The following is an 18255-nucleotide window of genomic DNA, read 5'->3' as shown; positions in this document are numbered from 1 at the left end:
TTAAGGAAAATTCAAATCCAAAAAATAAAATATTGCTGGCAATTAAAAAATGTTCAGACCGTGTACAGTTGTGCTTGGGCAGTTCAAAAATCTTGACGAAAATAATTACAAAGATTTCAGCTAAATTTGTGGAAGCGTAAAAAATCAATTTACTCTTGGTCCACAATTGCATTGACAACGATCGAAACGCTATCAGCCTACCCAATATAAACAGCATGGTAGGTAGCTTAGCGCCAATATTCCAGGGGCTTTGTGTCACCAGATTTTGCTGGGGGAAAATCCTTAGTTTTATCTCCGAAGAAAGGATTACATTTTCATTTCAAAATCAATTACATAGCTAAATTTTATCAAATTTTGAATTAAGCTTTGGTTTAAACAAAAATTTAACCGATATTTGTGTTTGTGTGCTGCCTGTTTTCTAATAACTAGAGTTTCTTTTAAGATTGTCGTATTGTCCTTGATTGTATTTGGAGAAATTAAGTAGTTTTTTGAATTAAACCGTTGCATGTACATTTGAGATTTGACTCAAATTAATTAAGGACGCTTACTCTCAACTTTCATTATATTGGTGAATGACCCTCTGGGTTAAAACTTAGATTAAACACGAGGTCCCTACGATCTTCTGGCCGGATCTACCTTCGTGCCAATATTCAAAGGATGTATTGGAGTGGAACGAAGTCAACGGAGTCACTTTCGTACCCAAGGACATGAACGCCTCCAACGCACCGAAACTAAGGCACATCGAAAAATACTAGGCTATTATGAAGCAGGCACTACAGAAGCATCCCTAGGAAGTCAAGTCTTAGGAAGACATGAAGAAAAAGTAAATTTCTGTACAGATGAAGCTGCAACTAGCTTGTACAAAACTTTTTGAGTGGAGTTAAGCGTAAGGTGCAAGTATACGGTTATGGTATTGAAGTTAAATGAAACAAATATGCCAAAAGCTTACTAATGGGTTATATTTTGTTGTCGAAAGTTTGAAAAGGATCAGTCAATTAGGTAATTTTCTACAGCGCACAGTGGTCGGAAATTTAAAATTCTTGGCCAAAACCTCAAGATGATGAGATTCCATGGTTTTCGGGCTGCTGATTTCAAAAATGGTATTAAAAATGTGAAATTCAAAATGGCTGACCCAAAATGGCGGCCTTTTTTGTTAAATTTTAAAGTTTTTGCTGTAAATTTCATCTAAAGGTGACTTTCAGGTCGTTGAGCTCAACAATAAAACTCAATATGTAAAATGGCTGACCAATATGGAGGACCACTTTTGTATCTTTTAGTCCTTTTTAGTTTGCATTTGGTTCAGTACGTTTTTGGTCCCTTTTTCAAGAAACAAAATTGAATTAAATAACAAATCAAATTTAAAATCGCCTTATTTACCCTATTAAAATCGCAAAATTCTATATTCTATTAGGTTATGCAACATTACTTTAAAAAATAATAATAATCGGAGTGATCGCTACTACTGTCAGTCATTCAATGTTGTGCAGCGCAACAACTCGATTGCAAGCAATCATTCTTCAAAAAATATGTTATTATCTTCTCACTCGTATATTTCCTTGATGCTTTATATTCATGTTGCGCGATTCCCAAGCTCCAGAGTTTGTGCGGACACTTTCCAATGTTCAATAATACGTCTTGCACTATTCTCGTCATTAGAATTGCCCAATTCGTTAATTTGCAGAAGCTATAAAATGAATCGTAAGAGTTATTATTAATAATCTGTCACATTAAGAAGTATCAGGTGCTGTTAGAGTCAGTAGGATCGTTGAACTAACCCCGTAATTGTCCTGTACTCGCGAAGTCTGTCAATAAAGAAGGCTAGTGTCTAAAGACGGTTATCTCCTAGACTTTGCTCCGCACCATCAACGATTTATTTGTAAAGAATAGGAAAATAGCAAAAAATAAGTTAAAAGCTAGCACAGGTTGTTTGGAGCATCAAAAGCTCACACGTCCGATTTCGCCTACAAGTGCGCGTCAACACTAAATCTCCATTTTCTCGTGGAGTTGCAAATAGTTGCAAAAAAGCTACACACCCTTCGGACCGTCACAATCTGACGCTCACAAAAATATATATCATTCGACGGCACCTCGCGGCACAAAAAGTAAATGCCAATTTAATTGCGTGCGCTAATTGAAAAAACTAGCATGTGCGTAGGAAACTTTAAGTGTTGTAAAAGTATATATATAACGAAAAAAACAGAATTCCCATATAACGCTAATAAACTACATTCCTTCAGAAACGTTATCCATGTTGGTTGATTGTTAGTTGATAATGCGATAACGAACCACATGCGTTATTGCCGAGAGCCACAAAACATATGCAAGCCGCACTAGCGAAGAGTCTCTCATACACTGACGTTTGACAGTACGCCAAACCACAAATCTACATTATCGATAGTTGATATTATAGGATGTGATAAAATGACTTATTCTACGTGTAATTATGTCAGAATATGTCATGAATGATAACTTTCGATTTTGGAGGTTTTGGCCAGGTTTTTAAGGTTTCCAACCCCTGTGCAGCGTTTCTTCCGTGGTGCAATTTTATGTGGGACACCTTTTAGTCTCTGTAGTAAACCCTGCTGCCGTCAGGAGCCATTTTACTGACGATTGAATCTGCGAAGAGTGGCATATCTATGTTCTTTAATAATCTATCGTTAAAACCACTTTCAAAAAAACTTTCATTTCCATCTTTTTCCATCTTTCATCTTTTATTTTCCTTCATGTGGTTTTTCGGTTCGGTGGTTCGCTTTTTCTAACATCTGCCTTACATTGTCTTTTTGTCTATTTCCAACGATTTGTAGTTATTTCTTATTGTCTTTTATAGTGTCTTGGTTGCTCCTTTTAATTCATTGCGCCTTTTTGTTCTCATTTGTAGTCTATTTTAGCATTTCTTGTCGCTGTTTGGCTGTCGTTTAGCCGTCACTTCACTACCTTTTCTGCATCTATTTTTAGTCTTTTCGTCGTTTCAGTCATTTTTTTGTCCTTTATTTGGCGTTTTTCGGCGAGTTTTCTTTCGTGTTACATTTTTATCAGCAGTTTGTCCACTTGTCATCACTTTCTTATCATCTTTACGTTGTCTTTTCACTAACTCTTCACCATCTTTTTGTAGTCTATTTGCTCTCTTGTCGTTCTTTTCGACGCCTTTTCGGCATGTTTTTGTCATCTCTCTGCCGTATTTTTGTCGTCTTTTCAGGGTCGTTTTGCCATTTTTACGTCACATTTCTATCGTCTGTTCGTCATTTCTTGACTATATTTGTACATATTTCGTCGCTTTTTTTACGTGCTTGTCATATTTTTGGTTGCGGTTCTAGTATCTTCATTTTGCCGATTTGTTTTTCTCGTTTTTTGTCATCATTGCATTATTTCTTAGGCCATTACAAATATTTAAAAAAGTTTTTGTCCCTCCGGTGTTGCGCCACTGAAGGGGGGGGGGGGGGGGTGAAAAAAAAAAGACTTTTTTAATCGAGCAAATATATATGGATTTTAGACATTTTTATTTAAAGTTTAAAAGTGAAAACCAAATCTATTCTTGCTTTTAATAAATACGTTATTATTTTTCATGCAAAAATCTACGAACAAAAAGACAAAAACGAAAGAAAATTTGTTTGGCTGAGTTTCGGAAATTCCACTGTTTGAACTTCCATTTCTATTTCGTGCTAGAAGCGTTAACTCAACTCGTACACTCATTCTTCGAGTTTTTCAGGCTGTAGAGCCCACAGACAATTGATTTTATAAAAAAATTCAACTCATATCCTACAAATTCTTTTTTGCCCTCCGATTTTTCAAGCCAATTTACAAGGGGGGGGGGGGTGACAAAAACTTTGAAAATGATTTGCAATGATCTAAAACTACCACAAAAGACGATTAATCATTAAGACGCTTGCCTTCAATGACAATGCCATTCTGACATATAAAAAAGACAACCAAAACTTTATTTTCTTAACTGACGTTTTGTCGTTCTTCTATTGTCTATATTCGTCGTCCTTTTTGTATTTTTGTCGCTTTGTAAATAATTTATTTTTTTCACGCTTTCTGATTTTGTTGGTTTTTTTGACGGCTTTTTGCCATTTTTGTCGCTGTTTATGGCTTCTTTTCATCGTCAGGTGGTCGGCTTTCTGTTACATATTCGTCATTTTTGCATATTTTGTCGTGTTTTTGACACTCTTTTTACGTCTTTTTATCGTGTTTTTCTGTTGTTTTTTGTCGCTGTTTTGACATCTTTTCGCCGTCTTCATCAAATTTTCATGTTATTTCCGTCGTCTGTTCGTTTGTCGCGTTTTGAGCTCTGTTTTTGATATTTTTCGTTGATTTTTTTGGCTGCTTTCAGGCGTGTTTGTAGTTATTTTTGCTGCTGTTTTGGCATCTTTTGTAGTTTTTTATTGTCATCTTTTTGTTATCCTATACCATCGTTTCGCTGTTTTTTTGTTGTCTTATCGTCTATTTTTACAAGTTTATCACCGTCCTGTTTGCTGCCAAGACAATAAAAACAATTTTTCTACTGTCTTTTCGTCGTTCTAGTCGGCCTTTTCTAATCTTTTTCTAATCGACTTTTTTAAGCTTTTCAATTGTTTTTTGTTCCTGTCTCACCGTCTTTTATCGTTTCCTAATCAAAGTTGTAAATCTAGCGAGAAGCCAACGTTGTCTACTCTCACGCGAGTGAATATGAGAAGCATAGCATTCAACACTTACGCCGCACACGCAAGCGTAACACAAACAGCCGCCGTTGCTGTGTGCAGACATTCTGTTACCTACACACTCGCGCACGCACATGCTCACATCATCTTCCGGCGAATAAGCATTCACGAGTCAAATAACTCCTGAGGAATCAGAGCCCGTGAGACAGAGTGGCGTACTGGGATGCAGGTTTTGCATTACGTTTTCTTTTCTTCTTCATTCTCACCCTCGATTCTATTCACGGGCGGCAGTGCAAAACCTACTTTTCCCTCCGCAAGACGTTTCGATCAAGGAGCATACGCCGCCGCACAAAGCTGACGATGTACAAAACGCTAATAAGACCGGTAGTCCTCTACGGACTTGCAACAGTAACTTTGCTTACGGAAGACATACGTGCACTTGCCGTTTTTGCGGACTATTTTTGGCGGAGTGCAAACGGAAAGCGGAGAGTGGCGGAGACGAATCACGAGCTACAGGCACTGCTTGGAGAGATTCCCATCGTACTCCTGGCGAAAGTTGGGAGACTACGGTGGGCCGGCCACGTCGCAAGGATGCCGGACGACTGTGTAGTGAAATCCGTTCTCTTCAAGAACCCCACCGGCACCAGGAATAGAGGGGCTCAACGTGCACGATGGCTTGACCAGGTTGAAGCCGACTTGCATGTGTCGAGATGCGCAACGAATTGGCGATGAGTAGCCCAGGATCGAGTAGAATGGAGAGGAATTCTTGATACGGTAAGGCCACCCCGGCACTCGGCTGAATAAACTAAACAGTGCAAAACCTCACGAGCAGGGATGATTCCTCCTCAAAATAAAAAAAAGAGAAGAGAAAAATTCACACTTTACTCAGTTGCGATTCATTCTGCTCCGTTTTGTTTTAACTCTTCTCGTTTTTGCTGATCGCGATAGCTCAGCAACCTGCACATTGTTCTACTCATTGAGGAGTAAACTGAGCAACAAAATGTTAATACACTTTTTGGCTGCTCATCATGATATGGCACAAAAAAAAACTGTTTAGACTTCTCGCAGCGACAATAGTGCAAAAAATGTTGCATATGATAGTGGATGATAGATATGGCAACATTGGAATTCCCGTGCCGTTGCTTGCTGCGGTACGAGCGATTTCGACAGTTTCTCATTTTTCGCACAATGAGAAACTAAAGTTTGTCGATATTTTTCTTTATTTTTGGTCTGTTCCTCATTGTTTGGATGTATTTCTCATTTGCAGAAGTTCTGCTCATAGTGTTGAATGAAAAATGTTTTTGCACAATGAGTGAGGAAATGACAAGCCTGCTCGCGAGTTATCGGTTTCAGCACCTCGGGCTGCAAACGAAGAACGAGAGCAACGACCGTAGCTGTTAGCTAAACACACACTCGCAAAAACTTGTCGCAATGCATGAATAAGTACGAGCAAATACGCCGATAGAGACGCTTATGCCGGCACGGTTGTTAAAATGAGTACGCGTGAGTGAGAAAATTAGACCACACAAGTGTGGGCTTCCAAACACTGCCCTTAATCGCGTTTTCTACATCTGTTTATTCTCATTACGGTAGCTTGTTATTGTCTTCTCTTCGTATACGTCGCCTGTTTGTCATTTCTTTGCCATATCTCTGTCTTTTTTTTTTGTATGGGCTTATCACTTTGACCACAACATTACTGATCTATTGTAATGTTGCCCGGGTGTATGCTGTATTCTGCACTGCATTTCTGTGCTTTATCGTTATTGAGTAAATGATAAGCTTATATTTTTTTATGCGTGCTTATGTGTTGAGGGTTTACCCATGCTTCGATGCATGTCCTACTATACCAAACGTGTTTCGCCTCGTTATAGTTAGCACTGGTGAGTCCTCCTGAGGTTCAAAACCATTACCTCAATAGGTCCTCATACCAGTATACTAACCATAAGAAGCGTCTTCGGGATAATGTAGAGCTCAGCATGAAGGAAGGGTGATGAGGGGCCAGAGAATAAACCCATGCTAAAGTCACTTTGACATCGAATGGCCTGATTCTACTAAGATTCGAACCCACGACCATTCGCTTGTCAAAGCAGACTCGGTAACCTTGCGGCTACAGAGCCCCGGAGTCTCTGTCTTTACTCAGGTTCTTTTTGCCATCATTTGAACGTGTTTTCTTCGTCTGTTCGTCGTTGTTTTAGTTTTGCTTTTGGCATTTTTGTCGCTTTATCGTGCGATTTTCCTGTTTTTATCGTCTTTTTTATTTTGACGGCCTTTAGACACTTGAAACTCTCTTTTATCGAGTATTTTGTTTTTTTTTGTCGTGTTTTTGTTTTGTTTGTCGTATTTAGTCATGTTTTTTTCTTGTTTCCTTCTTCGTATTTAGTCATGTTTTTGTCGCTGTTTTGGTGTAACATCTTTGTGCCGTCTTGTTGCTATCTTCTTGTTGTCTTTTTTCGTGTTCGTAGTCTTTTTGTCATGTCTCTGACGTGTTTTTCTTCGTACTTTATACCGTTTGTTGGTTAGACCTTTTTGTTGCAGCTTCGGCGTTTTTTCGTTGTCATTTAGTCGTCTTTTCTTCGGTTTGATCATCTTTTCATCGTCTTTTGTCGTCGTTTTGCCCTTTTTTGCGTAGTCTCTTCCTCATTTTTGATGTCAAATCTTCGTAATTCTGTTGGTTGTCAAGACAACAAAAATTTTCACTATATTTTTATCGTTCTTTCATTGTCGGTTTTACCCAAGCAACAATGTGAGTTTGATTGTACTCTTATGGTGGTTTTCATGACCAATTTTGGTCTTGAATGCCATCATAAGAGTGTCATAAAACTCAAATTATTACTTGGGTAGCATATTACATTGCCCTTTTAAAGCCTTTTGCACATATTTTTGTCATATTCTTGTTCTTTTTTATCGCTGTTTTACCGTCAAAATCTTTACCCGATTTCATAGAAAACTTGGATTGTATCCCTCCCATAAAAATGAACTCCAGAGTAATTTAAATTTAATCATATTTACTTAAATTTAAACAATATTTCACACCTACCTTTAGCCCATCCAGTGAGCACATTCCCCAGATAGGATACCTTGTACTCCGGATCGGGTCGGCTGATCTCGATGCTGTGGGAGTTCCTTCTCAGCAACCGCCCCAAACCGCGCGTAATGGATCGTATTGCCTTCGGGCCACTGTCACTGTCGTTCACGTAGCATCCCTCCCCGATGCCCGCTTGCTGATCTTGAGATTCACTTTCCGCTGCCGTCGCAGCACCGGCACCGGCACCGGCGGCTGGTTCTTTCTTCTGATGGAACCTTTCGCTGCCCAGAAAACTACGCTTCAGCTGCTGAAATTTCACCAGAGCCCCACTATCCTGTTCTCCCTTTTTGGTATTGTAGTTGTTGCCGAAGATGCGCGCGATTGACGCGCTTTTCACGAAACTGTGACGGCGTTTCTTGGTTGCCTCATTTGCAGCCGCGGCCGTCGCCATTGCCTGCTGTTGAGCATGCTTAGCAATGGTTCCGGTACCGGGGTCACTTTTCGGACGCCGTCTGAGGTGGAAAATGTTGAACTTGTCCAGGGTTTTGCCGTGGGAACAGCCAGTATTGTTATTTGTACTAACTATTCCGTTGGCTTTTTGGTTTTTGCTGCATACCGCGCACGCCGGCGTGCTGCTGACCGGTAGTGGGGCAGGAATTTTTAAGGCAAAATCAACCTCGTCCTGACCGTCGGCAGCTCGATTTTGATTCGAGTCAGTGGACTCATTTGCTATGTGGTTGTCACTGGATGCCATGCTGTGTACTAGTATTTCAACTGTCCAATTCCAGACCGGAAATTAGTCTTCTACAATTGGAGTGTTGAGACGTGAGCCGGTTAACTACCAGCAATTCCAGACGATTTTTGCCAGCACAAAGTGATTATATTATGCATTTCTCTTGAAGTATATGCTATTTCATTCGTGCACCTTTGCAGCCGACCAGTTGCCTAAACAACTTTTGGAACGGAAAATTATCAAACGGAAATTAGCAGTTTGCAACTTGTTTCTTCTTGCTGCCGTTTTACGTAACACGGGCTACACTTCGCATGCATTGCATTCACACATACAATTACCGATGCATATTCTGAGGCATGGGTACTAATAAAACATTCGAAGGCGGAGTTCCGCGAAATAAATAGAAAACCTCGCAAGATCTAGATTAAATTACGCGAAGCACTGCACTAACGATATTCATCAATCAGCAACACTCGGGTGCCCGTATGTGTACAGGTACTGATTGCTTATTTGTGTGCCAATTCTTAAGCCCTTGCACTGGCACTGGCACCTCGTTGCGATTCACGCACCACTGGCACTACCTGCCGACAGAAACAACTGCGAATGAATGGGTGTCAACTGGTCCACTAGTTAGATATCTCCCTTCCCCGCGCTGCTGCTAGAAACCGGCAATGGAAGCCTTGAACTCGATTGCCGCGCGGGTTTCGCCAGGCGCTTGTGGTGAACTCCTCTATCGGTGACTATTTCTACATATATATATTGGTTGCTGGTTGCTTAGCGTCGACTTGGTATTCGCGCTTGCTGTGGAGAATATGGAGAGCCCAAGGTTCAGAGTTTCTATCGAATCTCCGCCGTCTGTCCTCAGGCCACTAAATTGGATATGTTTGTTGTGTTGGGTAAAGCTCTGATCTGAAACAAAACGAAGAAAAAAAGTTACGAGTTATTACATACGGTTGGGCAAAGTCAAAGTGTGCGATTTTAGGTTTGTTGCTAAATCTGGGCTCCACTTTCGATTTCGAATGAGGCACAAACTGAACTGACAATTTGGTTCCTTTCGATTTATATTGCAAGTTATGGGCTTAAAGCGTTCCAAAGAAACACTAACGATTGGAAAATTGTTTCCGACGAAGGTCTTTCGGTAGTTGGCTGATAAGTTTCTGTTTTGGTGAGGTAAACTCACACAAATTGGAATGATATTACTGTGGTTTAGGTTTGAAGTAGAGTCAAATTGAAAGTTTTAAATTTATTACCTAACTAACTTAATACTCTTCTATATTCGTCCACAACAGCGCAAAGGGCTTTCGCACTGCATAAAGACACAGTGTTTGCACAAGAGGTAATATTGCTCTTAATTTTCCACGTGTATTTTTGAGTTACATATTTGCTTTAAACGATATATCTTGGGAAGCGCATATTTATTTAATTTGTTTTTTTTATTTGTTTAATTCTAAAATTCAACTACAAAAGATTCATATGGAATCTCGGCTGCAGTAGTCCGGACGATCGGAGTGAGCACAGATTCTATACCAGCTGATAGTGGCACCATACCAAGCTAGCATTTTCAATGAACGGAGGTACTAAGGAACAATATAGCACCTTCAGACTGTGAAGATCATTGAAATCAGGAGCGACTTTAGCGATGAAGCCTAGTTGTCAAGAAGCTTTTGATATTGCCGTGGTGCGATGCAAGTTGGAGGTGAGTTTGGCATCAAGCAATACGACCCAAAGTCGTTAACTTCATCGACTCTAGTGAGTACATGCTCACTTTTTTGATAGTTGTAAAGGACTGGACTGGCAATGTGGTAGAAAGACATTATTTGACTTTTTGGGAATCTGATCGTAAGCCAGTTGTTCCTCACGAATCGATAAACAAATCCAAGAGCATCTGCAACCGGAAACAGCCGTCTATAGAACGAATCACCGAATATAATTTCAGATCATTAGTTATATCAGTCGATACGTTAGTTTGCATCCAACTCCAAGCAGCGAACTAATGTAATTGAAAAACAACACAAACAGGAGAGGTCCCATGTTGCTGCCTTGAGGAACACCCGAGCATTTGGTAAACTGAAACTGAACAGGAACTGAACTATTTCGTAAAATTTCGAGTCGAGACTCGCCAAATCACAAAATATTCTGTAGCAGTACACTCAAGTCGCTTTTTACGCGAAAGATACGTCCCGTGTAAATCAAAATCGCGTAAAAAACCACGTAAATTCCGAAATTCGCGTAAAAAACCGCGTAAATTCCGAAATTCGGGTAAAAAAAACCGCGTAAATTTCGAAAATCGCATAAAAAACCGCGTAAATTCCAAAATCTGTGCTTTTTGTTCCGTGTAGGATATATGTATGTATGGTAGACCTTTGTAGTGATGAGTGATTTTATGTAAAAATGTTTGGAAAACACGGTCGTAACTATATAATGTATAACAATTCAGGGGCATTCACGCAGCGCTTGCTATGTTACTTTTACGGATATTTGGTACTTTTTTTAACTTTTTGTCCTGAACTCCACAATTTATCCAAAACTAGTTCCAATCTGAAAAGGTTCATTCACGTTTGAAATTTTTCTCAGTCACTTTGCATAAAATCCTTTCCTTTTCCTTTTTCTTTTTTCTTCCTTTTCCTCTTCCTTTCCTTTTATCCATTTTTAGATCTTGCTCACGATCTTGCACCCGACTAGTGATGTCTGAAATTTTCAATTATTCGATTACCGATTAAACGGTAAGCATTGTCTGCACTAATCGACTAATTCAACTATTCGTGCTGGTAGTATTCGACTGGAAATCACTCAAATATTTGTTTGCTCCGTATTCGATTAGTTAAATAAATCGAACGATTAACGCACATCTCTACTGCCGATCCGGATCTTTATCTTTAGCTTGATCATAATCTTGATCTCTTGATTCCTTGATCCCTTGATCCCTTAACCTCTTGATCTCGTAATCTCTTGCTCTCTTGATCTCTTGACCCGTTACCTCTTGATCTCGATCTTGATCTTGATCTTGATTTTGATGTTGATCGTGATCTTTATTTTAATTTCCTTTATTTCTTCGCCCCTTGACCTCTAGATCTTGATCTTGATCTTGATCTTGATCTTGATCCTGATCTTGATCTTGATCTTGATCTTTATCTCTATCTCTATCTCTATCTTTATCTTTATCTTTATCTTTATCTTTATCTTTATCTTTATCTTTATCTTTATCTTTATCTTTATCTTTATCTTTATCTTTATCTTTATCTTTATCTTTATCTTTATCTTTATCTTTATCTTTATCTTTATCTTTATCTTTATCTTTATCTTTATCTTTATCTTTATCTTTATCTTTATCTTTATCTTTATCTTTATCTTTATCTTTATCTTTATCTTTATCTTTATCTTTATCTTTATCTTTATCTTTATCTTTATCTTTATCTTTATCTTTATCTTTATCTTTATCTTTATCTTTATCTTTATCTTTATCTTTATCTTTATCTTTATCTTTATCTTTATCTTTATCTTTATCTTTATCTTTATCTTTATCTTTATCTTTATCTTTATCTTTATCTTTATCTTTATCTTTATCTTTATCTTTATCTTTATCTTTATCTTTATCTTTATCTTTATCTTTATCTTTATCTTTATCTTTATCTTTATCTTTATCTTTATCTTTATCTTTATCTTTATCTTTATCTTTATCTTTATCTTTATCTTTATCTTTATCTTTATCTTTATCTTTATCTTTATCTTTATCTTTATCTTTATCTTTATCTTTATCTTTATCTTTATCTTTATCTTTATCTTTATCTTTATCTTTATCTTTATCTTTATCTTTATCTTTATCTTTATCTTTATCTTTATCTTTATCTTTATCTTTATCTTTATCTTTATCTTTATCTTTATCTTTATCTTTATCTTTATCTTTATCTTTATCTTTATCTTTATCTTTATCTTTATCTTTATCTTTATCTTTATCTTTATCTTTATCTTTATCTTTATCTTTATCTTTATCTTTATCTTTATCTTTATCTTTATCTTTATCTTTATCTTTATCTTTATCTTTATCTTTATCTTTATCTTTATCTTTATCTTTATCTTTATCTTTATCTTTATCTTTATCTTTATCTTTATCTTTATCTTTATCTTTATCTTTATCTTTATCCTTCCTCTTTTGTCTTTAGTTTCTTTATTTCATTCAAGTCTTTTTATACACGGGAGAAACATAACGTGTAACAAATGTTTTGCAAAAATTCTTCGTAATTCAGAATTCGTCGTAATTCGTCGTGAATAAAAACGGCGTAATCTTAAAAATCGAGAAAACAGTGTTAATCCAACAATCGCTGTAAAAAGCCATGTTAATTAAAAAACCACTGAAACAAAGTTAAAACGGTTTCAAAATCCAAAAATCGTAGAAAACCTCGCTCTTATTCAGAAATTGCTGTAAAAACCGCGTTACGCTCAAGTCTTTCTTTACACGGGGGATACGTGGAACGTAAAATAAAACTGTTTAAATAACCCCGTGAGTCGAAAAATGTAAAAAAAAATCTAAAATCGTCGAAAAAAAACCGTATTATTTCAAAATCATCGTAGAAAACCGCGTTAATTTATAAAAATACACGAAAGAGCTATTTAAAATCCAGAAGTAGTTAAAGAACCGCTCGAATTTAAAAATCGTTGAAAAACGTTGAACGTTGAAAAAAATCGTTGAAAAACTGAAAATAACGAATTAATGTTCAGCCTTTTCTTTGTTATTGGTAACTATTCCATCTTTGTTTTAATCTTCTTCTTATTGCTTTTTTACTTTTTCTTCTTTACTTTTCAATTTATTTTCTTTCATCTGAATTTTGTACTCTTACTGTTTTATTCTTGCTTCCTTGTCATTTTCTGTTTCCTGTTTCTTTTTCACACTTTTTTCTTCATTGTTAATTCTTTTCTTTAAATTTTCTTTTCTTTCAATTTCTTTTCTTTTTAGTGTTTACTGTTTCCTTTGCACTTTAACTCTTTCTTCTCTAGTTCTCACTGTATTTGTTAGATTCTTCGTTGGATGAAAAGATCACAATATTTCTATCTTTTCTTGTTTTATTTTCACTATGTTTTCATCAAACAATTTTTGTTTCTCTGTTATCCTGTCCTGTTTCTCATTCTATTTCTATTTTTACTTTTTTCTACTCTTTTTTTTAGAGGTTTAAATCTGACTTGCTTCCATATTCAATCATTCATTTTCTTTCATAGTTTTGTTGACTCCATTTCTATGTCTTTCAGCTCGAATAAAATTTTCTTTTCATTTTTCTAACTCTTTTTGTGAGGGTAGACGCTCCATTAGTCGCGCAGCTAAGCACAATATAATTTATTTTCTTGTTTTATAAATATATTAATGTTTGTGGAATACTGATTTATCAAACACAAGCTATTTGTCATTAGGCAAGACAATTGCATTCGTTGTAGGAGGAACTTTATAAAAAAATGGATTTTCCGATTCAATTATATTGTACCAATAGTTGCGCCGTGACGTTCTTTTAATTGATGTTGAAGTTCCTATAATTGCGTTATTTATGTTATTTAATTTATATGTTACTAGATAGAAAAAAGTAGAGTAACGCAACTATAGATTTCCAGCGGCGCCTAAAGTTGTGCCAGATTTTAGAATATCATTATTTTAGTAAATAATGCTTTAATTTTAAATGCTGTAGTTTAACTACCAATGATCCCAAGAACTGGTATTAAATAATGAACGTAATTAATATTGAGGGTTTTCTTGATATTAATGAACGTACTTGTTTTATTTAAAAAACCACGGTGACGAAAATAGGCATTTATTGAATACTAGCTACTAGTATCTTACGATCCGGAAAATATAAATGTCTGTTCAGAATTCAGAAAGCTGCGAATACATTCCACTGGCTAGTGTTTGCGAAGATGTTTAATCTTTGTGTTAGTTCTTCGGGTTCTTATATTGCATAATATAGCTTTAAGATGTTGTACATAAAAGAGTCAGCCGAAAACTGAAATGAATAGTTTTTAAGGTCGTATTGGATTTTATTTAACTGAATAAAAACTTCTGGCTGTTTGCAACATTCATGTAGTCTGATTAGAGTAAAATGCTGCTTAGAAAATTCTTGATCGTTTGCTATCATTAACTTAGTTTTTAAAATTTTGCGACTTGGTCCGGTCTGATTTAACACCGACCATATGATATCGCGACAAGCAATCGAGTTGAGCAGGCGAGTTGAGCAGTCGAATCAAGCAATCGAGTCAAGCAGTTGAATCGAGTGGTCGAGTCGAACAGTTAAGTCGAGCAGTCTAGTCGAGTAGTTTAATTGAGTAGTTAAGTCGAGTAGTCCAGTCAAGCAGTTGAATCGAGTAGTCTGGTCGAGTCGAGTAGTCCAGTTGAGCATCTGAGTCGAGTAGTCGAGTTGAGTAATCCAGTCGAGCAGTTGAGTCGAGTGTCCAGTCGAACAGTTGAATCAAGCAGTCGGGTCAAGCGATTCAGTCGAGCAGTTAAGACGAACAGTTGAGTCGAGCTGTTCAGTGAACCTGGTTTAGTCGAGCAGTTGAATCGAGCAGTTAAGTCGAGCTGTCGAATCAAACAGTTACGTCAAGTAGTTGAGTCGAGCAGTTTGGTTGAGTGGCTAAGTCGAGCAGTTTAGTCGAGCTGTTGAATCAAGTTGTCAGATGAGTCGAGCATTCAAATCGAGTAGTCTAGTCGAGCAGTTGAATCGAGCAATCGGGTTGAGCAGTTGAGGCGAGCAACCGATTCGAATAGTACAATCGAGTAGTTGAGTCAAGCAGTTCATTTGAGCAGTCGAGTCGAGCATTTCAGCCGAGTAGTCCAGTCAGGTAGTGGAATCAAGCAGTTGAATCGAGCATTTGAGTCGAGCGTCGAATCAAACAGTTGAGTCGAGCAATCTAGTCGACCAGATGAATCATGCTGTCCAGTCAAGCAGTCCAGTCGAGCAGCCGAATCGAACAGTCCAGTCGAGTAGTTCAATCGTTCAGTTAAGTCGAGCAGTCGGGTTGAGTAGTAGGTCAAGCAAATGTGTCAAGAAGATGAATCGAGTAGTTAAGCCTACTAATTAAGTCCACTCGAGTAGTTAAATCGAGCTGGTCAGTCAAGCAATCAAGTCGATCTGTCCAATTAAGCAGTTGAGTCGAGCAGTCGAAACGAACAATTCAGTCGAGTAGTTCAGTTAAGCAGTCCAATCGAGCAATCAAATCAAGCAGTCTAATCGACCAGTCTAATCGACCAGTCCAGTAGTCTAGTCAACCAGTTGGGCAATCGAGCAGTCCAGCAGTCGACCAGTAAGGTGGCTGAGAACACAACCCATTGCTACGAAAGCATGATGGGACCTGCTTTTAGTTACCGATAAGTCTCTTATAACATCCTGTCAGAGACCTGGTTTTCGGTACAGACATAAGCCTCTTATATAAATAACTAGCTGACACGACAAACTTCGTATTGACACAAATTAAACTGTGTTGTACATAAATCGTGAATCTCGGATGACCTTTGACACAATCTCGAGTTTTGCAAGTTTGTGGGGAGTTCAAGAGTGTTTTAATATATAAATTTTTCTCACGGTAAAGTAGAAAACAACTCCCTCCATTGCTTAGCCTGATAAAATAAAGCGGATAGCATTTAAATATTCGCCATCATTACAAACCATTTCGCCGAATACCACTTTGCGGAACACCAATTCTCGGTTGACCATAACACGGAATATAGAGTTTCGCACAATACCATTTCGCGAAAAACCTTACGCGGGATGTACCATTTATCGAAAAATCTTTTCGTAGATAGTACCATTTCGCAGGGGTGACCCAACTGAAGGCAAGTAATAGAGGTCAGTAGATTTAGGAAAATAAATAAACCTAGATAGAGGTGCTCTCTACGGGGGGCTGCCCCCCGCAATGGCCGGTGCTTCCGACAACAGGTCGCCAGCAACACTCGCGGCCTGTGACCGTCTCGCGCTGAATCATCTAATGTTACTATTGATAGTTTTTGCTGGTGTTGTTAATGACTAATGTTTTATGAAAGAGTCTAAAATTTCTCGAGTTCGATTAGTTTTTGAGTTACGCAAAAATTTCTGTTTCATGTGTATGAGAGTCCTTATCCCCCTACCACAGGGGTGAGGGGTTTGAAATCAACATAAAAAAATTCCTGCCTCGAAAACCCCCCACATGCCAAATTTGGTTCCATTTAGTGCTCTAGTTATGAGGACATTTGTATTTCATTTGTATAGAACCCCCCCCCCTGACTATTGAAAGGGGAGGGGTCATAATTCCCCTCCTAAAGAGAGGAGGGGTCTCAAGTCACCATAGAAAAAAATTGCCTATAAAAACACCCACATGCTAAATTTGGTTCCATTGGCTTGATTAGTTCTGGAATTATGAGGAAATTTGTATTTCATTTGTATGGGAGCCCCACCCCTCCTTCTAAAAAGGGGTCCTAATTCATCACAGAAAAAAATCATGCCTCCAAAAACACCCGCATGCCAAATTTTGTTACATTTGCTTGATTAGTTCTCGAGTTATGCAGAAATTTGTGTTTCATTTGTATGGGAGCCCCCTTCTTAGTGAAGGGAGGGATCTCTAACCATTATAAGAACCTTCCCTGGCACCAAAAACCACCCTACATGCAAATTTTCACGCCGATCGGTTCAGTAGTTTTCGATCCTATAAGGAACATACGGACAGACAGACAGACAGAAATCCATTTTTATGTGTATAGATTAGCGTAGCTATAGGTGGTACCACAACTATAGTTGTTCCTATCTATATTTTTTTAGAACATAGTTTTTTGACTACAAAAGATTATAAAAAATCATGCGCCCCCTTTTCCAGGAATCGAAGGACCAGTCTTGTGTACCGTAAAGACAAAGTAAATGTGCCGAAGTGGTAAGTTCATAGCTTTCAAATTCATGCAATCGGTCATTTTGTCGCTACAAAACTATTTTCTGTTGCACTAAATGTAATGTCTGGTGAAAGATTATTAATCAACTGCGTTAAGGCAAAAAGCGAACCATTAGACTTCCCGTCGACGACAGCTGGCTAGTGTAATGGTACCCTCAGTCATGGTTTCGAATATATGACGATTGTTTTATTATGACAGAACTGCTATTACGTTGTAAAAATTCAATCATTGAGATAATTGCCCTACATTGCACTATTTGCCAATACTATTACAAAAACCCCGCAAGTGACCTCTAGGCTGTTTTTAGTAACTAGAATGATCTTTGTAGCGGATATTTTTTCATAGAATAAAACTGTATTTTATGAATACAGTTGTAGTAGTATTGTATGGAGAATGAAACAAACTGTGCGTAGAAGAAGGGAAGGCAACGAATTGAACGTTCATTGACGGAAACACCAAGTTACAGATATCGGAATGCGTTATAAACCTGGTAATTTCATGTTATGACATCCTGATTGCTAATCGATTTAGAATCGTTTTCGGAAATTGAAAAAATGTATTTTATAGTACGATTACCTTGTAATGGGTTTATTGAAGCCAACATGATGTAACGATGGTTGTCTTAATTAAACCGTACATTCTCTAACCCACTTTAATGGCACTGTTTTGAGATTGATCACTGTGTTATGTTTCGTTTTATTCTTACATGCTTTTAGAAAAACTATTAGTAATTAGTAATTACCTACCTCAGGTTTGAAACTTATTTGGACATTTGGACATACGTTTAAAAAAGAATTCCCCAAACGGATGTGTCTGATTTCAATTAAATATTAAACTGAACATGAAATAGACAAAACAAAATTAAACTCGAGGAAAAATCGACTGCTCCAGGTGATAACAAGATGTCATTCGATCACCTACGGGGAAAGATTTACAAACCGTGCAACCAAATCGGCTATTCCGGCCACAA

General features: G+C 37.5%; 1 protein-coding gene across 3 annotated transcripts in view; it reads right to left on the bottom strand.

The window, feature by feature from the left end:
- Positions 1–18255, bottom strand: part of LOC128742268 (uncharacterized) — a 215296-nt gene that overhangs the window by 77758 nt on the left and 119283 nt on the right. For all 3 annotated transcript variants that reach the window (XM_053838571.1, XM_053838573.1, XM_053838572.1), the window contains exon 3: positions 7675–9304. In XM_053838571.1, coding sequence (XP_053694546.1) covers positions 7675–8416 — 742 coding nt within the window. In that variant the 5' untranslated portion in view covers positions 8417–9304. The remainder of the gene's footprint in view (positions 1–7674; positions 9305–18255) is intronic.

Source organism: Sabethes cyaneus, chromosome 3 (assembly GCF_943734655.1).
Source record: "Sabethes cyaneus chromosome 3, idSabCyanKW18_F2, whole genome shotgun sequence".
NCBI lineage: Eukaryota > Metazoa > Arthropoda > Insecta > Diptera > Culicidae > Sabethes > Sabethes cyaneus.
This window is presented reverse-complemented; position numbering and strand designations above follow the sequence as displayed.